Below are 14121 nucleotides of genomic sequence, written 5' to 3' on the forward strand. Positions count from 1 at the left end.
GGTGTTGCCCTCATTTCCATGGTTGAAGATGGCTCACTGCTTGGTCTTCATTCCAGCCTGTGGGAAGGGAAGAAGGGAAGGATAGAATACAGCCCTACCCTTTAAGAACACAACTTGGAAGTTGTACAAAACACCTTCGTGTGTATCTCATTGGCCATAATGTAGTCATGTGGCCACACCTAGCTGCAAGGGAATCTGGGACATGTTGTCTTTATTCTAGGGAGCCGTGGATCCAGTCAAAAATTAGGAGTCTTGTTACCATAGAATAGGGGAAAATGAATCTTGAAATGGGGCTTGTGGTCTCTGCCACCATGGTAGAATGGGGACTAGAACCAGGTCCTCCCACACTGCTTGCTGCCTCCAGCCCTAATCCTGTCCCTCTCTCCCTCCTCAACCTAGATCTTGATGATGCCCTGAAGCACAGATCCCAAGGCTGTCTGGTGTTTTGGTATATTATTTTAGGCTCCACACATAGACTAACTTTCATAGATAATGATATACCATGTATTGTTACATAAAAATTATAACTTCAGCTTCCCATGGAAATATTTCTGCATTGCTGAAATACCATCATCTCCTCGAATAGTGAATATCTTCACTCTTTTCTTGTGAAACATGACTCCTTCCACGTATTTAGAAGTTGGTTGCTAAAAACAGAACGTTTTTTCTTCATTTCCTATTTCTGTTAGAATGGTCTAAAGAATAATGCCTCTAAAAAGGGTGAAGAGGCAAGATATGCCCATGGTGACGTCCCTTCTTTGGATTCACATTCTCCTAGCACCTTGTTCCCGGAGATCAGTAACATCTCAGGGGAGGTTATACCAGACTATTTGGTGCCTGCTCTGGTGTTCCTACCTAGGAATTCAGGTAGTTTTCTCTCAAAAACCAGAGCTGGCGAAAATATGTTGATATTCAAAACACATTCTCTAAGGATTGGATTTTAGTCCTGTGCTTTCCAGCCATATGTAATGGGCATATGTGCCCTACACACAGAGGCAAGCCCATCCAGAGGGGAAGTCGGGGAGGACTGGACTAATACAGTGTTTCCCATGCTGGGGTAGTGGGCTATGATGAGTTGCTGCCAAAAAAGTAAAGCAAGCTGGACCCTTGTTTGTTTGGACCTTTGAAGTGAAGGACAGACAGAAGAAGAAACAGGAGTTGAAAACAGGAAGGTATGTCTGGTCAGGTGTGTGGCATGGAGCACAGCATGTGTGGTGGAGAGAGCTGACTTCCGATCTCTTATAGTTCTGTGACTGGAGCAAGCCACTTCTTTCTTTAATCCTCAAGGGATTTTGTTGTTGTTGTTTTGGGCGGGGGTTTGTTTGTTTGTTTTTGTCTGCAAAATGGGGATAGAACCTATTCAAGTGGCATGAATATCAGTTAGAGGTACTATATGACACATCTTTGGCACCCAGTGGTGCTTAATTAACAGCAACCTCTTCTAAGGCCCTGGGTAGCTGGCTCTCAGAAGGTTCAGCCTAAATTAGTGTCAGGACCTTGGATAGCTCTAAGGAATCCTGGTCCTTTGCAAGGGCTGTGGTTAACTATGAACTGTTCTAGAAAACACTGTGGTTGCTGGGAAGGACCCCAGCAATCATCCATCTGATCTTTTCCACAAGTATGGGAGGTGTTCTTCCTACTGGAAGTCCACAGGATGATTTTAGTGATACATGAACCCGTAGTAAAGAACATCCAATCATATAATGAGATAATAGTCCTTTTTCATGTTGCTTAAGGCAAAAGGTGCAGTAAGCTGCTTTATCTTTTAGCACCTCCCTGACACTTGCCACTCTTGCTTTTGAACAAATATAAAACACAGCTCAGACTCAGAGCCTTTGGCTAAAATTTAATCACACTTTATTCTCATTGTATTTATTTTTGCATTTACCTTCTATATTTGTGGTTAGAGATAATGGTTTTCTGTTTATGGTGGTAATTCAGTTTTTCCATTACATATATTTATTGAACATAAGAGAGAATATTGAATTCTAGAAAATATAAATAGTACAAAGGAATACATGTATATGGCAAAAAAAAAAAAAGAATTGGGAAAAATGGTAAGAGTGATTGAAGCTTGGATTAGTTCACCCCTGCCTCTTGTAGATGGTAAAATACCATCCCAGAGAGGGTATGGAACTTGCCCAAGCCGCTTATTTTATTGGATCTTCTGACCCTGTGGTTCTCTGCCCTTGCCCCCACACCACCATGCTTTCCCAAAGCCTTTTGAACAAGGCTCAATTTTCCAATTTACCCCATTATCCTGGAAAATTTAGGGAGGGGCAGCCTTTCTGCAACCTTTGTCATGTTCCCAATGATCAGACAATCTCCCTGCTATGAAATAAATAGCTGTGTCCTGGAAGTAGGGGGAATGCCCCACAATTTCAGTATTGGAATGCAAATGAGCAATTAGAGTCAATTAAAACAGGATACAGTATAATTACCACCAATTGTGCTAACCTTTATATTCAGGAGGACTTGACCTGCTGAAAGGAAATTAAACAATAGTAAAAAAAAACTCTTCCTTAACCAAGGGATGTGCTTGGGGCAGGAACCTCATTTCAGGGGCTTCAGAGGTCTGACAGAGTAGACCCTCCTTCTCCCACACCCACCTCTCTGGGTCTAAGCCATTGCTGGCAGCAGTCGGGAGCAGCCAGACTTGATGGTACCTTGTCAGTGACTTATTGTGCCCATCACCAAACACTGCATAATTTAGCATAATGCCTAAGCCCTGCTTGGCTCATCCAGAGAATCCTGTAGCCTCAGGCATCTTGAAAGTGATGACCTTTGCTGTGGAGTACCTTGTACCTGAACTTTCTTGCCCTCTCTGTCTGGACTGATCTGTCATTTGAAGCCAAATCTCTTATTTCCTTACTTAGAAACACTCCTCTTAAAATCAGATTCAGGGGCATCTGGGTGGCTCAGTTGGTTAAGCATCCACTTCTTGATTTCGGCTCAGGTCACCATCTCAGGGTCGTGGGATTCAGCGGGAAGCCTGCTTGCGATTCTTGCTCTCCCTGTCCCTCTGCCTCTCCTCCCACTTGCTCACATGCATGCATGTGCTCTCTCTCTCTCTCAAATAGTCTTTTTAAAAAATCAGATTTAATTTTCTGAATCCCGTTTTATGGACCTAGCATTTCGTACAGACAAAGCACACAGTGGTGTTCTGAAGACCTGCAGTCTAACCTCAGGATCCCAATCTCAGCCTGCTTACTTGTTTATCCTTTCACCAAATATTTATTGAGCATGTTTTACGTACCTTATGCTGTCCTGGGTACAGCAGGGAAAGTAAAAGACAAAACTCCCTTTCCTCAAGGGGCTTATGTTTTAGAAATCTGAAGCTTACCAGGCGATGAAGCAGCTGATGGACAGCCGCTAGAGGTGCTCCAAGGGCGCTGGAGTGATGGGGACGCAGGTGGGGTAGGGAGTCAGGGAGGAGGTGGCACTTTGGCCCCTCAACAATAGGTGGGCGGATGGCATGACTTCTTGGTTAAGAGGGTGGGTCCTGAGGTGAGACTGAGGTACAGTAGTCCCCCCTTATTCATGGTTTCGCTTTTTGCCATTTCAGTTCCTCACTGGAAGCAGGTGATCCTCCTTCTGATGTCAGAAGGCCAATAGTAGCCTGATGCTGTGTCACAAGCCTGCGTCATTCCCCTCATTTCTCATCACATGGGCATTTTATCATGTCACAGTATCCTTCTTGTGATGTACAATACAGTGGGATATTTGGAAGAGAGAGACCACATTTATGTAACTTTTATTGCAGTATATTGTTATAATTATTCTAATTTATTCTCAGTTATTGTTTTTCACCTTACTGTGCCTAATTTATAAATTAAACTTTATCATAGGTATGGACATATAGGAAAAAAACATAGTATATAGAACATTCCGTATTACCTGTGATTTCAGGCATCCAGTGGGGGTCTTGGAACATATCCCCTGTGGATAAGGGGGAGCTACTGTGCTTCATCAACCCCTCTGGGCCTCGGCTGCCTGACATATAAAGTAGGTGGGAAAATGATATTGTACCTGGAAGGCAGGGTCCCTGACTTGGAGGAGTCCTAGCCTTCTGGGGATTCAGACATACCCAGGATGAACACCGAGGGCTGGATGTTACAGATAAAAGGGGGCATGAAAAGACAAGGAGGCCTGAGGGAGGCTGGCATGCTCCCCGAGGGTGAGGAACCTGGCACAGCAGAGGACAGAGTGGTTGGAGGAAGGATGGAGACTAGTCAAGTCACACAGCAAATCGGGGCAGAGCCAAGATTTGAACGCAGGGTCATCTGACTCAAAGCCCAACTCTTTGCACTATATCCTACAACCTTGAATGTGAGGCTGGGGAGAGCAGGAAGACACATGCTGGATTCATAGTTTTGAAACCCAAGCTGCAGCGTGGATAATGTGGGGCTGTCACCTGACCGAGAAGAAAGATGACGAAAGGCCTTGGTGATGGGGCTGAAGAGGGGCGTCATGTCAGAATATAGTTGGAGATCAAGTTGGCAGGACTTCATGCCACTGATTGAATGTGGAAGCAGCTGGGGAAAAAGTGGAGGCAGACTCCAGTTTGAACACCTGGAGGACAGCGTGGGAGACAGTATTCTCAGCCCATTTCCACACTATTGGCTAGTTCTACATCTTCCTTGGCGGACTCAGCATCTCCCATTCCTGCTTATCCTTGGAGACCCAGCTGAAACCCCACTGTCAGAGCCAGACGGCTGAATTCATCCAGAAAGAACCTTCCAGCCCGTCTCTCTAGCCTCCTTTTCCTGTTTCATACTACTCAGTGGGTGTCATGATCCCAGGAATGTCATTCAGACATGTACATTTGGCAGTTCTTTCTTTGAGCACGAGATATGGGTCTTACCACTCTGGGGACCGGGACTAAGGGCCTGCAGGACACTGTGAATGCATCAAAGAAAAATGGGCTAGAGCAAGGGTAGCAGATAGTGGGTTTCTTCCCAGCTGATTATGGAGGCTCCCTAGAGTATTGTGGAGGGTCCTGAGGTTTAGCTGCATCCAGGCTTAGCTGCAGAGAGTGTTGTGATTAATTGGTGATGTCTGCCATGAGCACAGGAGGGATGTGGCAGCGTGCATGCCATTTAGGTGCAATCTCTTAATGACAAGACCTGGTTTGTTTGGACAGCCTATGGCTGTTCTCAGGAAAAATCAAAGATGATGTCTAAGTGTCTAGTATAGCTGAGGGTTAGAAGGGGCTGTTGTGAGAACTGGGACCAGTGTCAGATACAGGCTGTCCTCAGCATTGCATTTTCAACTTTCATACCATTCTCCACTTGTGTCCATTACATAATGATGCCCCTAAACCACCTTTTGTTCCCTGACTCAAGGCTCTCAAACCTCAACTCACAAAGGGATTTTTTCTAGCTAACGCCTGCCAGCCAGTGGTTTCATTTTGGCAGCCTAAGTCATTGTCTGCACTGTGGTCTTTGGGCAGTTCATCTGAATATTTTCTTTCCCTTATGGTTTTATTTTAAAAAGTATAAAAATGAAGGTACAGATCTCAGTGGAAGGAGTGTAGTTCTCCTCAATGTAATGTAGAAGCAGAACATGCATTTAGAACTCTAATCAATGGGATTACTTCAAAACAATCATTAGCCATTTAATAAGTCAGGCCAGTGTGGACCTTGAGGAACAGTCTGCTATGTGCATTGCTGAGGGCACGGTGAGGGTGCATTTGGCCAGGTTATAAGTGACCCCTTAATGATACCCTGGTGGCTCAGTGCACTCAAAACAGACCAGGTGGAGAGACGCCTGGGTGGCTCAGTCGGTTAAGCATCTGCCTTTGGCTCAGGTCATGATCCCAGGGTTCTGGGATCGAGTTCCACATCGGGCTCCTTGCTTGAGAGGGGGTCTGCTTCTCCCTCTGTCTGCTCTGCCTGCCGCTCCCCCTGCTTGTGCTCTCTCTCTCTCTCTCTGACAAATAAATAAAATCTTAAAAAAAAGAAAAAAAAACAGACCAGGAAGAGCATAACCAACAAGTTTAGTCACATCGAGGTGGTCCCGTACAGTAAGGATAAAGTCCTATGATTTTCAGTTGTTCTTCTATTTTACATGGTAACATTCTTTCTCTTAAATTTTATGAACATTGGGGGTTAAGACAAATATCATTCAGAACCTGGGCATTCTGAATAATTAATCTTCTGCCATACCACAGAGACAAAAGTGGAAAGTATGCAATTAAAAGCAATAGATTTTAGCTCCCCTCCTTGATACAAGCTGGTTGGCTGAGGTGTGGAGGTTCATTTTGAAGGAAGAAAATCCAGAATTTATATGAAATGCTGAGGAATCATGATAGATTATGCCTACCAGGCTAAGGGAAATGGAGAGCATAGCACAGCTACCCCTCTGGGCAAGAACCATCAATCCTATTGATAGGTGGCCTCTAATTTTTTACTGTTAATATCAGCCACTGGCTCTTATTCTTACATATCTGACTTGCATTCACCTTTTCTGGATTACATAATATATTACAGCAAGAGATTGAAACGACTGCATGGCATGCCTGTGGAGCCGATTGTTGATCTGGAAGCAGGACGCTGAAGTGGCCGGAGCAGGACTGTGAGCAGGCTGAGGATGGTGCCGGCATTGTAGGTTTAAGGATAATGTCTGGATGAAACAATCCAGCCCTCCAGATGTGAGCAGGACCTGATGACACCACCCTCTGCTGGTTCTCATTTCTTGTGTTTGAGGATTGGGTTTAGATCCCTGCTTTGCCACTTGCCAACCGAATGACTTATGTTTGCATTTATGTAAAGTATGGCCTCTTACCTTTTAGTTTACAGGTTAAGTGCAGAGAAATGGTAATTTTTTTTTGTCATTGTTTTGTTGTGTTCCTGTCCCCTTCAGTCCCTCTAGTGCACATACGAGCATTCTTCAATGAAATAATAGGGCAGTTAACACAAGGATTGCTGTGTGTCATACTGTATTTAATATTTCTTTTTTAAAAGATTTTTTTAAATTTATTTATTTGACAGAATTAGAGCGCACAAGCAGGGGGAGCAGCAGGCAGAGGGAGAGGAAGAAGCAGGCTCCCCACTGAGCAGGGAACCTGACATATGTCTCCATCCCAGGACCCTGGGAACATGACCTGAGCCAAAGGCAGCCACTTAACCAACTGAGCCACCCAGGTGCCCCCTGTATTTAGTGTTTCTATTTCATTTTTCTAAGATGTTAATTTATATGAGAATAAAATAATATGAGGAAAAAAATCCAAGAGGAAATGCTGTATAAATGTAGCTATTTCTTTTTTTTAAGATTTTTATTTATTTATTTGAGAGAGAGAGCGTGAGAAAGAGCCTGAGCGGAGGTGGAGTGCAGGGAGGGGCAGAGGGAGAGGGAGAAGCAGGCTCCCTGCTGAGCAGGGAGCCCACGGGCTCGATCCCAGAACCCTGGGATCATGACCTGAGCCAAAGGCAGACACTTAACCAACTGAGCCACCTAGGTGCCCCTAAATGTAGCTATTTCTATTGTCACGTGTCAAATGACTGGCATTTTAGCAGGGTTTTATTCTCTTCTTCCCTCTGTCCCCATTTCCCATGTCCTGAACTTCTGCTTATCCTTTATGGACCAATACCTGGATCACCTCCTTGGAGAAGCCCTTCCTGAGTGCCCCTGTAATTAGTTACTCTGAGCTCCTCCATCCTTTATACTCCCCCTGATTACGTAATGCATGGTCTACTTACCTACATGTCTATCTTTTCTACCAGTGGGGAAGCCTCTTGAAGCAGAAACTTCCATTCAAGACTCATTCTCATTTGTATATTCCAGAGTCTAGCTCAGCGCTTGGTATGTAGGAGTGTTTCGGGTATGTAACTGAGTGAGTGAGTGAGTAGGTGGATGAGTGAGTAAAGGAATAAATGCACAAACTGAGTGAAGGACTGGACCGCTGGTAAAAGAAACCCTGGGTTGAGAAAGGTTTCCACTAGAAGAATTAAGACCGTGGGTCCTTGACTGGGGCAATCGGAGTCTCTGAACCAGTCCAAAAGCTGGACACATATCTGTGTCTGGGCACCTTTGGGGGAAGGGCAGAGAGTCTGTAGCTGTCCTCAGATCCTCAGAAGTGTCCATGGCTCCCAAATGTTGACAAGTTGCTGATCTAAACAGATGGAACAGGCAGGCCCCACTGAGAGGATATGACCAAGTTATTACAGAAGAGAATGTGACAAAGGAGAAAAAATCAGAGCTGGAGGGGACACTGAGTCCTGCATGGACCTCAGGAGAAGGTGTGGCCCCAAGACAGGAACTCCCAGAGTCTAGAAGGTGTTGCTGTTTCCTTGTAAACAGTTCTTGTATGAAGAAACCCAGGGGAGATTTTTCTTCTTGCACAGAATCTGTGGGCTGAAAGGGCTGCCCAGGTTCACTGGGTCCAATCACCTGCCTCCAGGTACAGCAAGCTGAAATGATTCCTGGCATACACGGGGTCTTTCTTGTCCCTGACAACTTCCCTCCCTGACTCCTCTCCTGCACTTTTCTATCCTATCCTTGGCTGTGAAAACTTGATTTTAATTAAGAGCAGTGTCTTTCAAAAATGTGGATGGTGGCCCATTGGTGAATTGTGACCTGAACTTAGAGAGTCATGACCAGCTTTTTAAAAAAAATGAAATAGAAGATGATAGAAAATATTGAGTGCATCACACATGGAAGAGTGAGTATTTTGTGAAACATCCTGTTTCAGCTCTATGTGTATGGGATTTTGATATCCTGTGTATTTCCTTCTGTGGGGTGTAGTCACAAATGACTGAATGAGGGGTCAGTGGTGAGAGATGAGGTGGGAGAAGAAACCGTGTCAGGGCTTCATGATTCGCTGCACTGGGAAGTCCTTTGCTCCAGGCCAGAAGTTAGGAGCCTGCCACATGGCCCCCCACTGTCACCCCTTCTTGATTCTTTCCTCTCCTCCCCTGGGCAGGTTGTGTACGTCACTGCAACATTTCCGTATGTCATGCTTCTGATCCTCCTGATCCGAGGGGTCACGTTGCCCGGGGCCTCCGAAGGCATCAAGTTCTACTTGTACCCCGACCTCTCCCGGCTCTCCGACCCACAGGTAAGAGCTGCTTGCTCAATGCCCAGTTGCCTGTCACCCCTCAGAAGACCTCCATGGGCCTCTGAGGCTAACCAGGGGGGCTCAACAGCTGGCTGAGCACATGGAAACCTGTGGACCCCTGCTTACAGTAATAATTTTCAATGATAATTAACATTAACAAAAAACAAATTGGTGACATGGTAATAATATATGTGCTTGTTTATCAATACATCAAATAGCAAGATCCAAGGTCTGATAATTTTCATGGTTTCAAAGTAGTGATGAGCATAAATGACGTTTGGGAGATACCGATACTGTGATTTGGAAGTATCTGGGATTTCTGCTGCTAACAATACTATAGTTTGTTGTCTGCATTCATAGTTGAAGAAGTGCTAAATTTCAGAGGTAAGTGAAAGTAAAAATGCACTTTTTCCTCCCACCTAAGATCACAGATCCCTGCAGCCATGCATCTCAGCCAGAGGAACTGGGTCTGTGTTGGTGATTGATTTTCCTTGTGGGTGTAGCTCACAGAAAGAAGATAATTGGTGAAAATTGGCTCACCTGTTAGTTGTCTCCAGGAAGGCATTGGCTGTTGTACATCAGGGTAGTGACTGTTTATACCTAAGCTTCTCTAAGTGGGTGGTGGTGGTATGCCTGGGGGTACATGAGACAAGAGATGAAAACAAACATCTTGCAGGCCCAGGAGTGCTCAGCCTCACTACTTGTTAGAAGCTCCTGGGAACTTGAAAAATCCCAAATCCCAGAACACAACCCAGACCAATTTAATTAAACTTTCTGGGGGTGGGTCCTACGTATCAGTATCTTCTAAAGGCCACCAGGTAATTCTAGTGTGTCTGATAATGTGCTCAAAGACATTTGATGGATAAGGAGACATCCGTTTTTTTCTTTTGATTGAAGTGTAGTTGATATATAATGTTACATTAGTTTCTGGTGTACAACATGGTGATTCAGCATTTTTATATGTTACGAGGTGATCACCATGATAAATTTAGCTACCGTCTGTCACCATACAAAGTTGTTATATATTATTAACTATATTCCATATAGTGTACCTTGTATCCCTGTGACTTATTTATTTTATAACTGGAAGTTTGTACCTCTTAATCCCCTTCCCTTCTTTCACCTACCCCTCTAGCAACCACCACATTGTTCTCTGTATTTAGGAGTCTGGTTCTATTTTGTTTTGTTCATTTTTTTTTTAAGATTCCACATATAAGCGAAATATAGTATTTGTCTTTCTCTAATTTCCTTTAGCATAATACCTCAGGTCCATCAATGTTGTTACAAATGGCAAGATTTCATTCTTTTTTATGACTGAATAATATTCCATTGTGTCTATACACCATATCTTCTTTATCCATTCACCTATCCATGGACACTTGGGCTGCCTCCATAATTTGGCTATTATAAATAATGCCATGATGAACATAGAAGCACCCATATTTCTACTAAAACAAACACAGATGGATCATGCATTAGAATGTAGAATCTGCATTCATAGAAGATGAGCCTGCAAGAAATTCCAAGTGTGCTGTCTGTGTCTTCCAGCCAACCCTGTTAGGAGAACTTGGATGGAAAGGTTTATGGAGGGTGAGTTACTGCAGCTCAGCTGTACCTCATTACACTGATTAAGGTCCATGGTGGAGTGGCAATGTGTACTCATTTCTGTCTCAGTTTGCTGTGCTGTGAGGGGCCCCGAGGCTCAAAGCACCACCAGGCACCTGAGGCAGCATCCTGAATTGCAAGCAGAATCCCTAGGAAGAACGAAATGAGCTCCTGACTGTTGGCCTCACCAACTCCAACCTAGGATGGCAAAGGCTCAGTTGGAGAATCAGTTTTGGAAAACCTATTTCCAGAATCACTGGTCTGTGCATTTTTGTTAGATCCACAAATTCTTGACCCAGGACAGATTTCTTGTTCTTTCCTCTACTCACGGGTTTCTTTATCCTGGTCCTCAAGGTCAGTCAAGAGATTCTGAGCATCACCTGCAGTTTCTAATCCTAACGATCATCGGAACACCTTGGAACGTGTTAAAAGTACAATTTCAGGGAGTATGGGATGGCACCTGCACATCTATATTATTAGAAAGCTGCAGAGAAGATTCTGATGATTAGAAAAGTTTGGGAAAATTCAGCCAACACCTATGACCATAGAGCCCTATCTACATGTATACACACATGCACCACAAACTCACACCCACACACAGAGCAGAGGTGAAGCCAGACAGTCCACCATTCACACTGCCTGCCCTCGTCATCCCAGTCTCCTGCCATCTCTGTCCTCTAATCTTGGCTTCCAGGTCAGCACTTACCTGCAAGGCTATTCTGTGAAATGGCCACTTGGAGTCATGGCCAGCACATTGGGCCAACAGTCTGGACCTGGTCTTCCTCTGGCTCTGCTGCTGATCCTGAGTGACCTTGGACAACTTCCTTCTTTCTTCCCCTTTCTGGGTCTCAGTTTTCCCACTAATGACATGAAAAGGTTGAATTCAGTCAGCAGTTTCAAACTAGATTCAGAGAATCCTGCATTTTCTGTGAACATGGGTTGACAAACTGACTTACAGACCAGATTCCACCCTCTGCCCTTTTTTAAATAAATAAAGTCTTATTGGAACACAGCCATGTTACTTATTTTTTCACATATTGTTTGTAGCTGCCCAGAGGCATAACTCAGAGACAGTGTGGAGTAGCTGAGACAGAAACCATATGACCCCTTGTGTCGAGGGTGCCAAGACCCCACACACACTGAGTGATTCACTAGAAGGACTCAAAGGACTCAGAGCAGTTGCACTCTTGAATATGGTTTATTTCCATCATCAGATAGAGTCTGGAGGAATCCATGCATAGGCTTCCCATGGCATTCTGCCAGGAGGAGACACACAGAACATATTCCTTCTTGCAGCATCAAAATGCAGCAGAATGTGGGCAGTATTTCTGCCCAGAGGAGATTGCTCAGGACTTGGGTTTTTAATGGGGAAGATGGATGGATGGATGGATGGATGGATGGATGGATGGATTTTTAAAATTTTTATTTATTTATTCGTCAGAGAGCACAAGCAGGGTGAGCGGCAGGCAGAGCAGGCAGAGGGAGAAGCAGGCTCCCCACTGAGCAAAGAGGCCGATGTGGGACTCAATCCCAGGACCCTGGGATCATGACCTGAGCTGAAGTTAGACGCTTAACCGACTGAGCCACCCAGGTGTCCCAATGGGGAGTTTTATTAAGTGCACAGATACTTTCTGGCCATGTGGTCGATCACACAGTCCCCAGAACTCCCGACCTTCAGAAGGAAAGCAGGTGCTCACTGTAAGTTGCATTGCTTGTACAAGCAGTCCAGGCAGGCTGGCACAGCAGAATTCAGTGCCCCAGACATTCAAAACGACTGTGTGACTTAGTACCAGGGGGAACACCTTAACTAAGTTCCCAGACACCAGTCAAGAGCCATTCTTGCCAGCAGGCCCTTTTGGACAGCAACATCACGCTGACTGTGGTAACTCTTTCCTATACACCTGCAAAACCTATAATATTTACTATTTGGTCTTTTCTAGAAAAAGCTACTAACCTTGAGCTGCAGAACCCTCAGATGCCTGTAAGGGGAGAGTTGATGGCCTCTGACCTCCACCTGACCCCCCACTCCATCCACGTTGCTCTCTACCTCTGGTCCCACTAGCCTGGTCCAGACACCAAGATCTCCCACTTGACAGAAGCCTCCTAACTGGTCTTCCAGAAAAGTCTCTTGACCCCTGTAGGCCACTCTCATGCAGCAGCAGAGTGACCTTTTTGAAATATAAATCTGACAGACACCTCTTTGCTTAAATCCTTTCTGGGATTCCCTGTGGTCTTTGGAATAAGATCCAAATGGAAGGGCCTCCAAGGGCTCCCTTGAACTGCCTCCTTGCTGCATTCCCCCCCCGCCCCGCTCCCCCTCTCTCAGTTCATTCCAGATACTGGCCTTCTTTCTGCCTTGGGACCTTTGCACATGCTGTTTTTCTGCTGAGGACGCTCCCTCTCTCTTCCCCAGATCCCCATTCCCCATCTTGCCCCACATCCACTCGTCCTTTAAGACTCAGTTTAAACATCACGTTTTCAGGCAAGTCTCTCCCAGCTGCCAACCATGCAGCCCCTAGGATTTCATACTTATTTTCCAAAGCACTTATCATATTTACAATGAAATATTTATATATGTACATACATATATGTATGTATTACATGTATGATTCACTTTACACCCATGCATTTGCTTAGCAGATATTTACTAAGTGCCTACTCTGTATCAGAGATTATTTTAGGTGTCAGGGATATAGTAGTAGACAGTGGACAAAACAATGACACCTTCCCTATGACATTTATATGCTAGTCAAGGAAGAAGGCAGAAAACAGAAGTAAAAATAAAATATGCAGTCCATTAAATGGTGACAAGACCCATGGAGACCAAGTACAGAGTGGCAAGGGGAGGGCTTGAGAGAGGGCTGAAGTTTCCAGCATGGTGGTATCCAGGAAGGGCCTCCCAGAGAAGACAGCTTAGAAGCAAGGGCTTTATCTGCCTTGTCCACCACTGTGTCTCTAGTCCCTAGTTAGCTCAGTGCCTGGTACATAATAGGTGCTCAGTACATGTTTGCTGAATGACTATAAGAGCCAAAGCTATTTTGACTTTTGAAGAAAGGTTCTATTGCTTTAGCTAAAATTCTAAAAACCTCCAGCTCACCAGATCTGAGAGTTATGCTCTCTACCCGTGATGTACAACAGCCAATGCCTTCCTGGAGACAACTAACAGGTGAGCCAATTTTCACCAATTATCTTCTTTCTGTGAGCTACACCCAGAGTAACTGTCTGGGACAGAGGTAAGGATAGTGACTACAAGATGGAAGGGTAAACAAAACTCCATGTAGCTAGTGCTTTCTGGAAGCTGAGGTATATATATTTTTTTTTTTTACAATTATTTTTTTTTGTTCTTATGTTAATCCCCATACATTACATCATTAGTTCTAGATGAAGTGTTCCATGATTCATTGTTCGTGCACAACACCCAGTGCTCCATGCAGAACGTGCCCTCCTCAATACCCACC

At 44.7% G+C, this 14121-nt stretch overlaps 1 protein-coding gene across 2 annotated transcripts in view; it reads left to right on the top strand.

The window, feature by feature from the left end:
* SLC6A11 (solute carrier family 6 member 11) overlaps positions 1 to 14121 on the top strand; it is a 117026-nt gene that overhangs the window by 50980 nt on the left and 51925 nt on the right. For both annotated transcript variants that reach the window (XM_081822288.1, XM_081822280.1), the window contains exon 6: positions 8924 to 9058. In XM_081822288.1, the coding sequence (XP_081678414.1) occupies positions 8924 to 9058 (135 nt within the window). The remainder of the gene's footprint in view (positions 1 to 8923; positions 9059 to 14121) is intronic.

Source organism: Leptonychotes weddellii, chromosome 1 (assembly GCF_054177405.1).
Source record: "Leptonychotes weddellii isolate Sample4059 chromosome 1, ASM5417740v2, whole genome shotgun sequence".
Classification (NCBI taxonomy): Eukaryota; Metazoa; Chordata; class Mammalia; order Carnivora; family Phocidae; genus Leptonychotes; species Leptonychotes weddellii.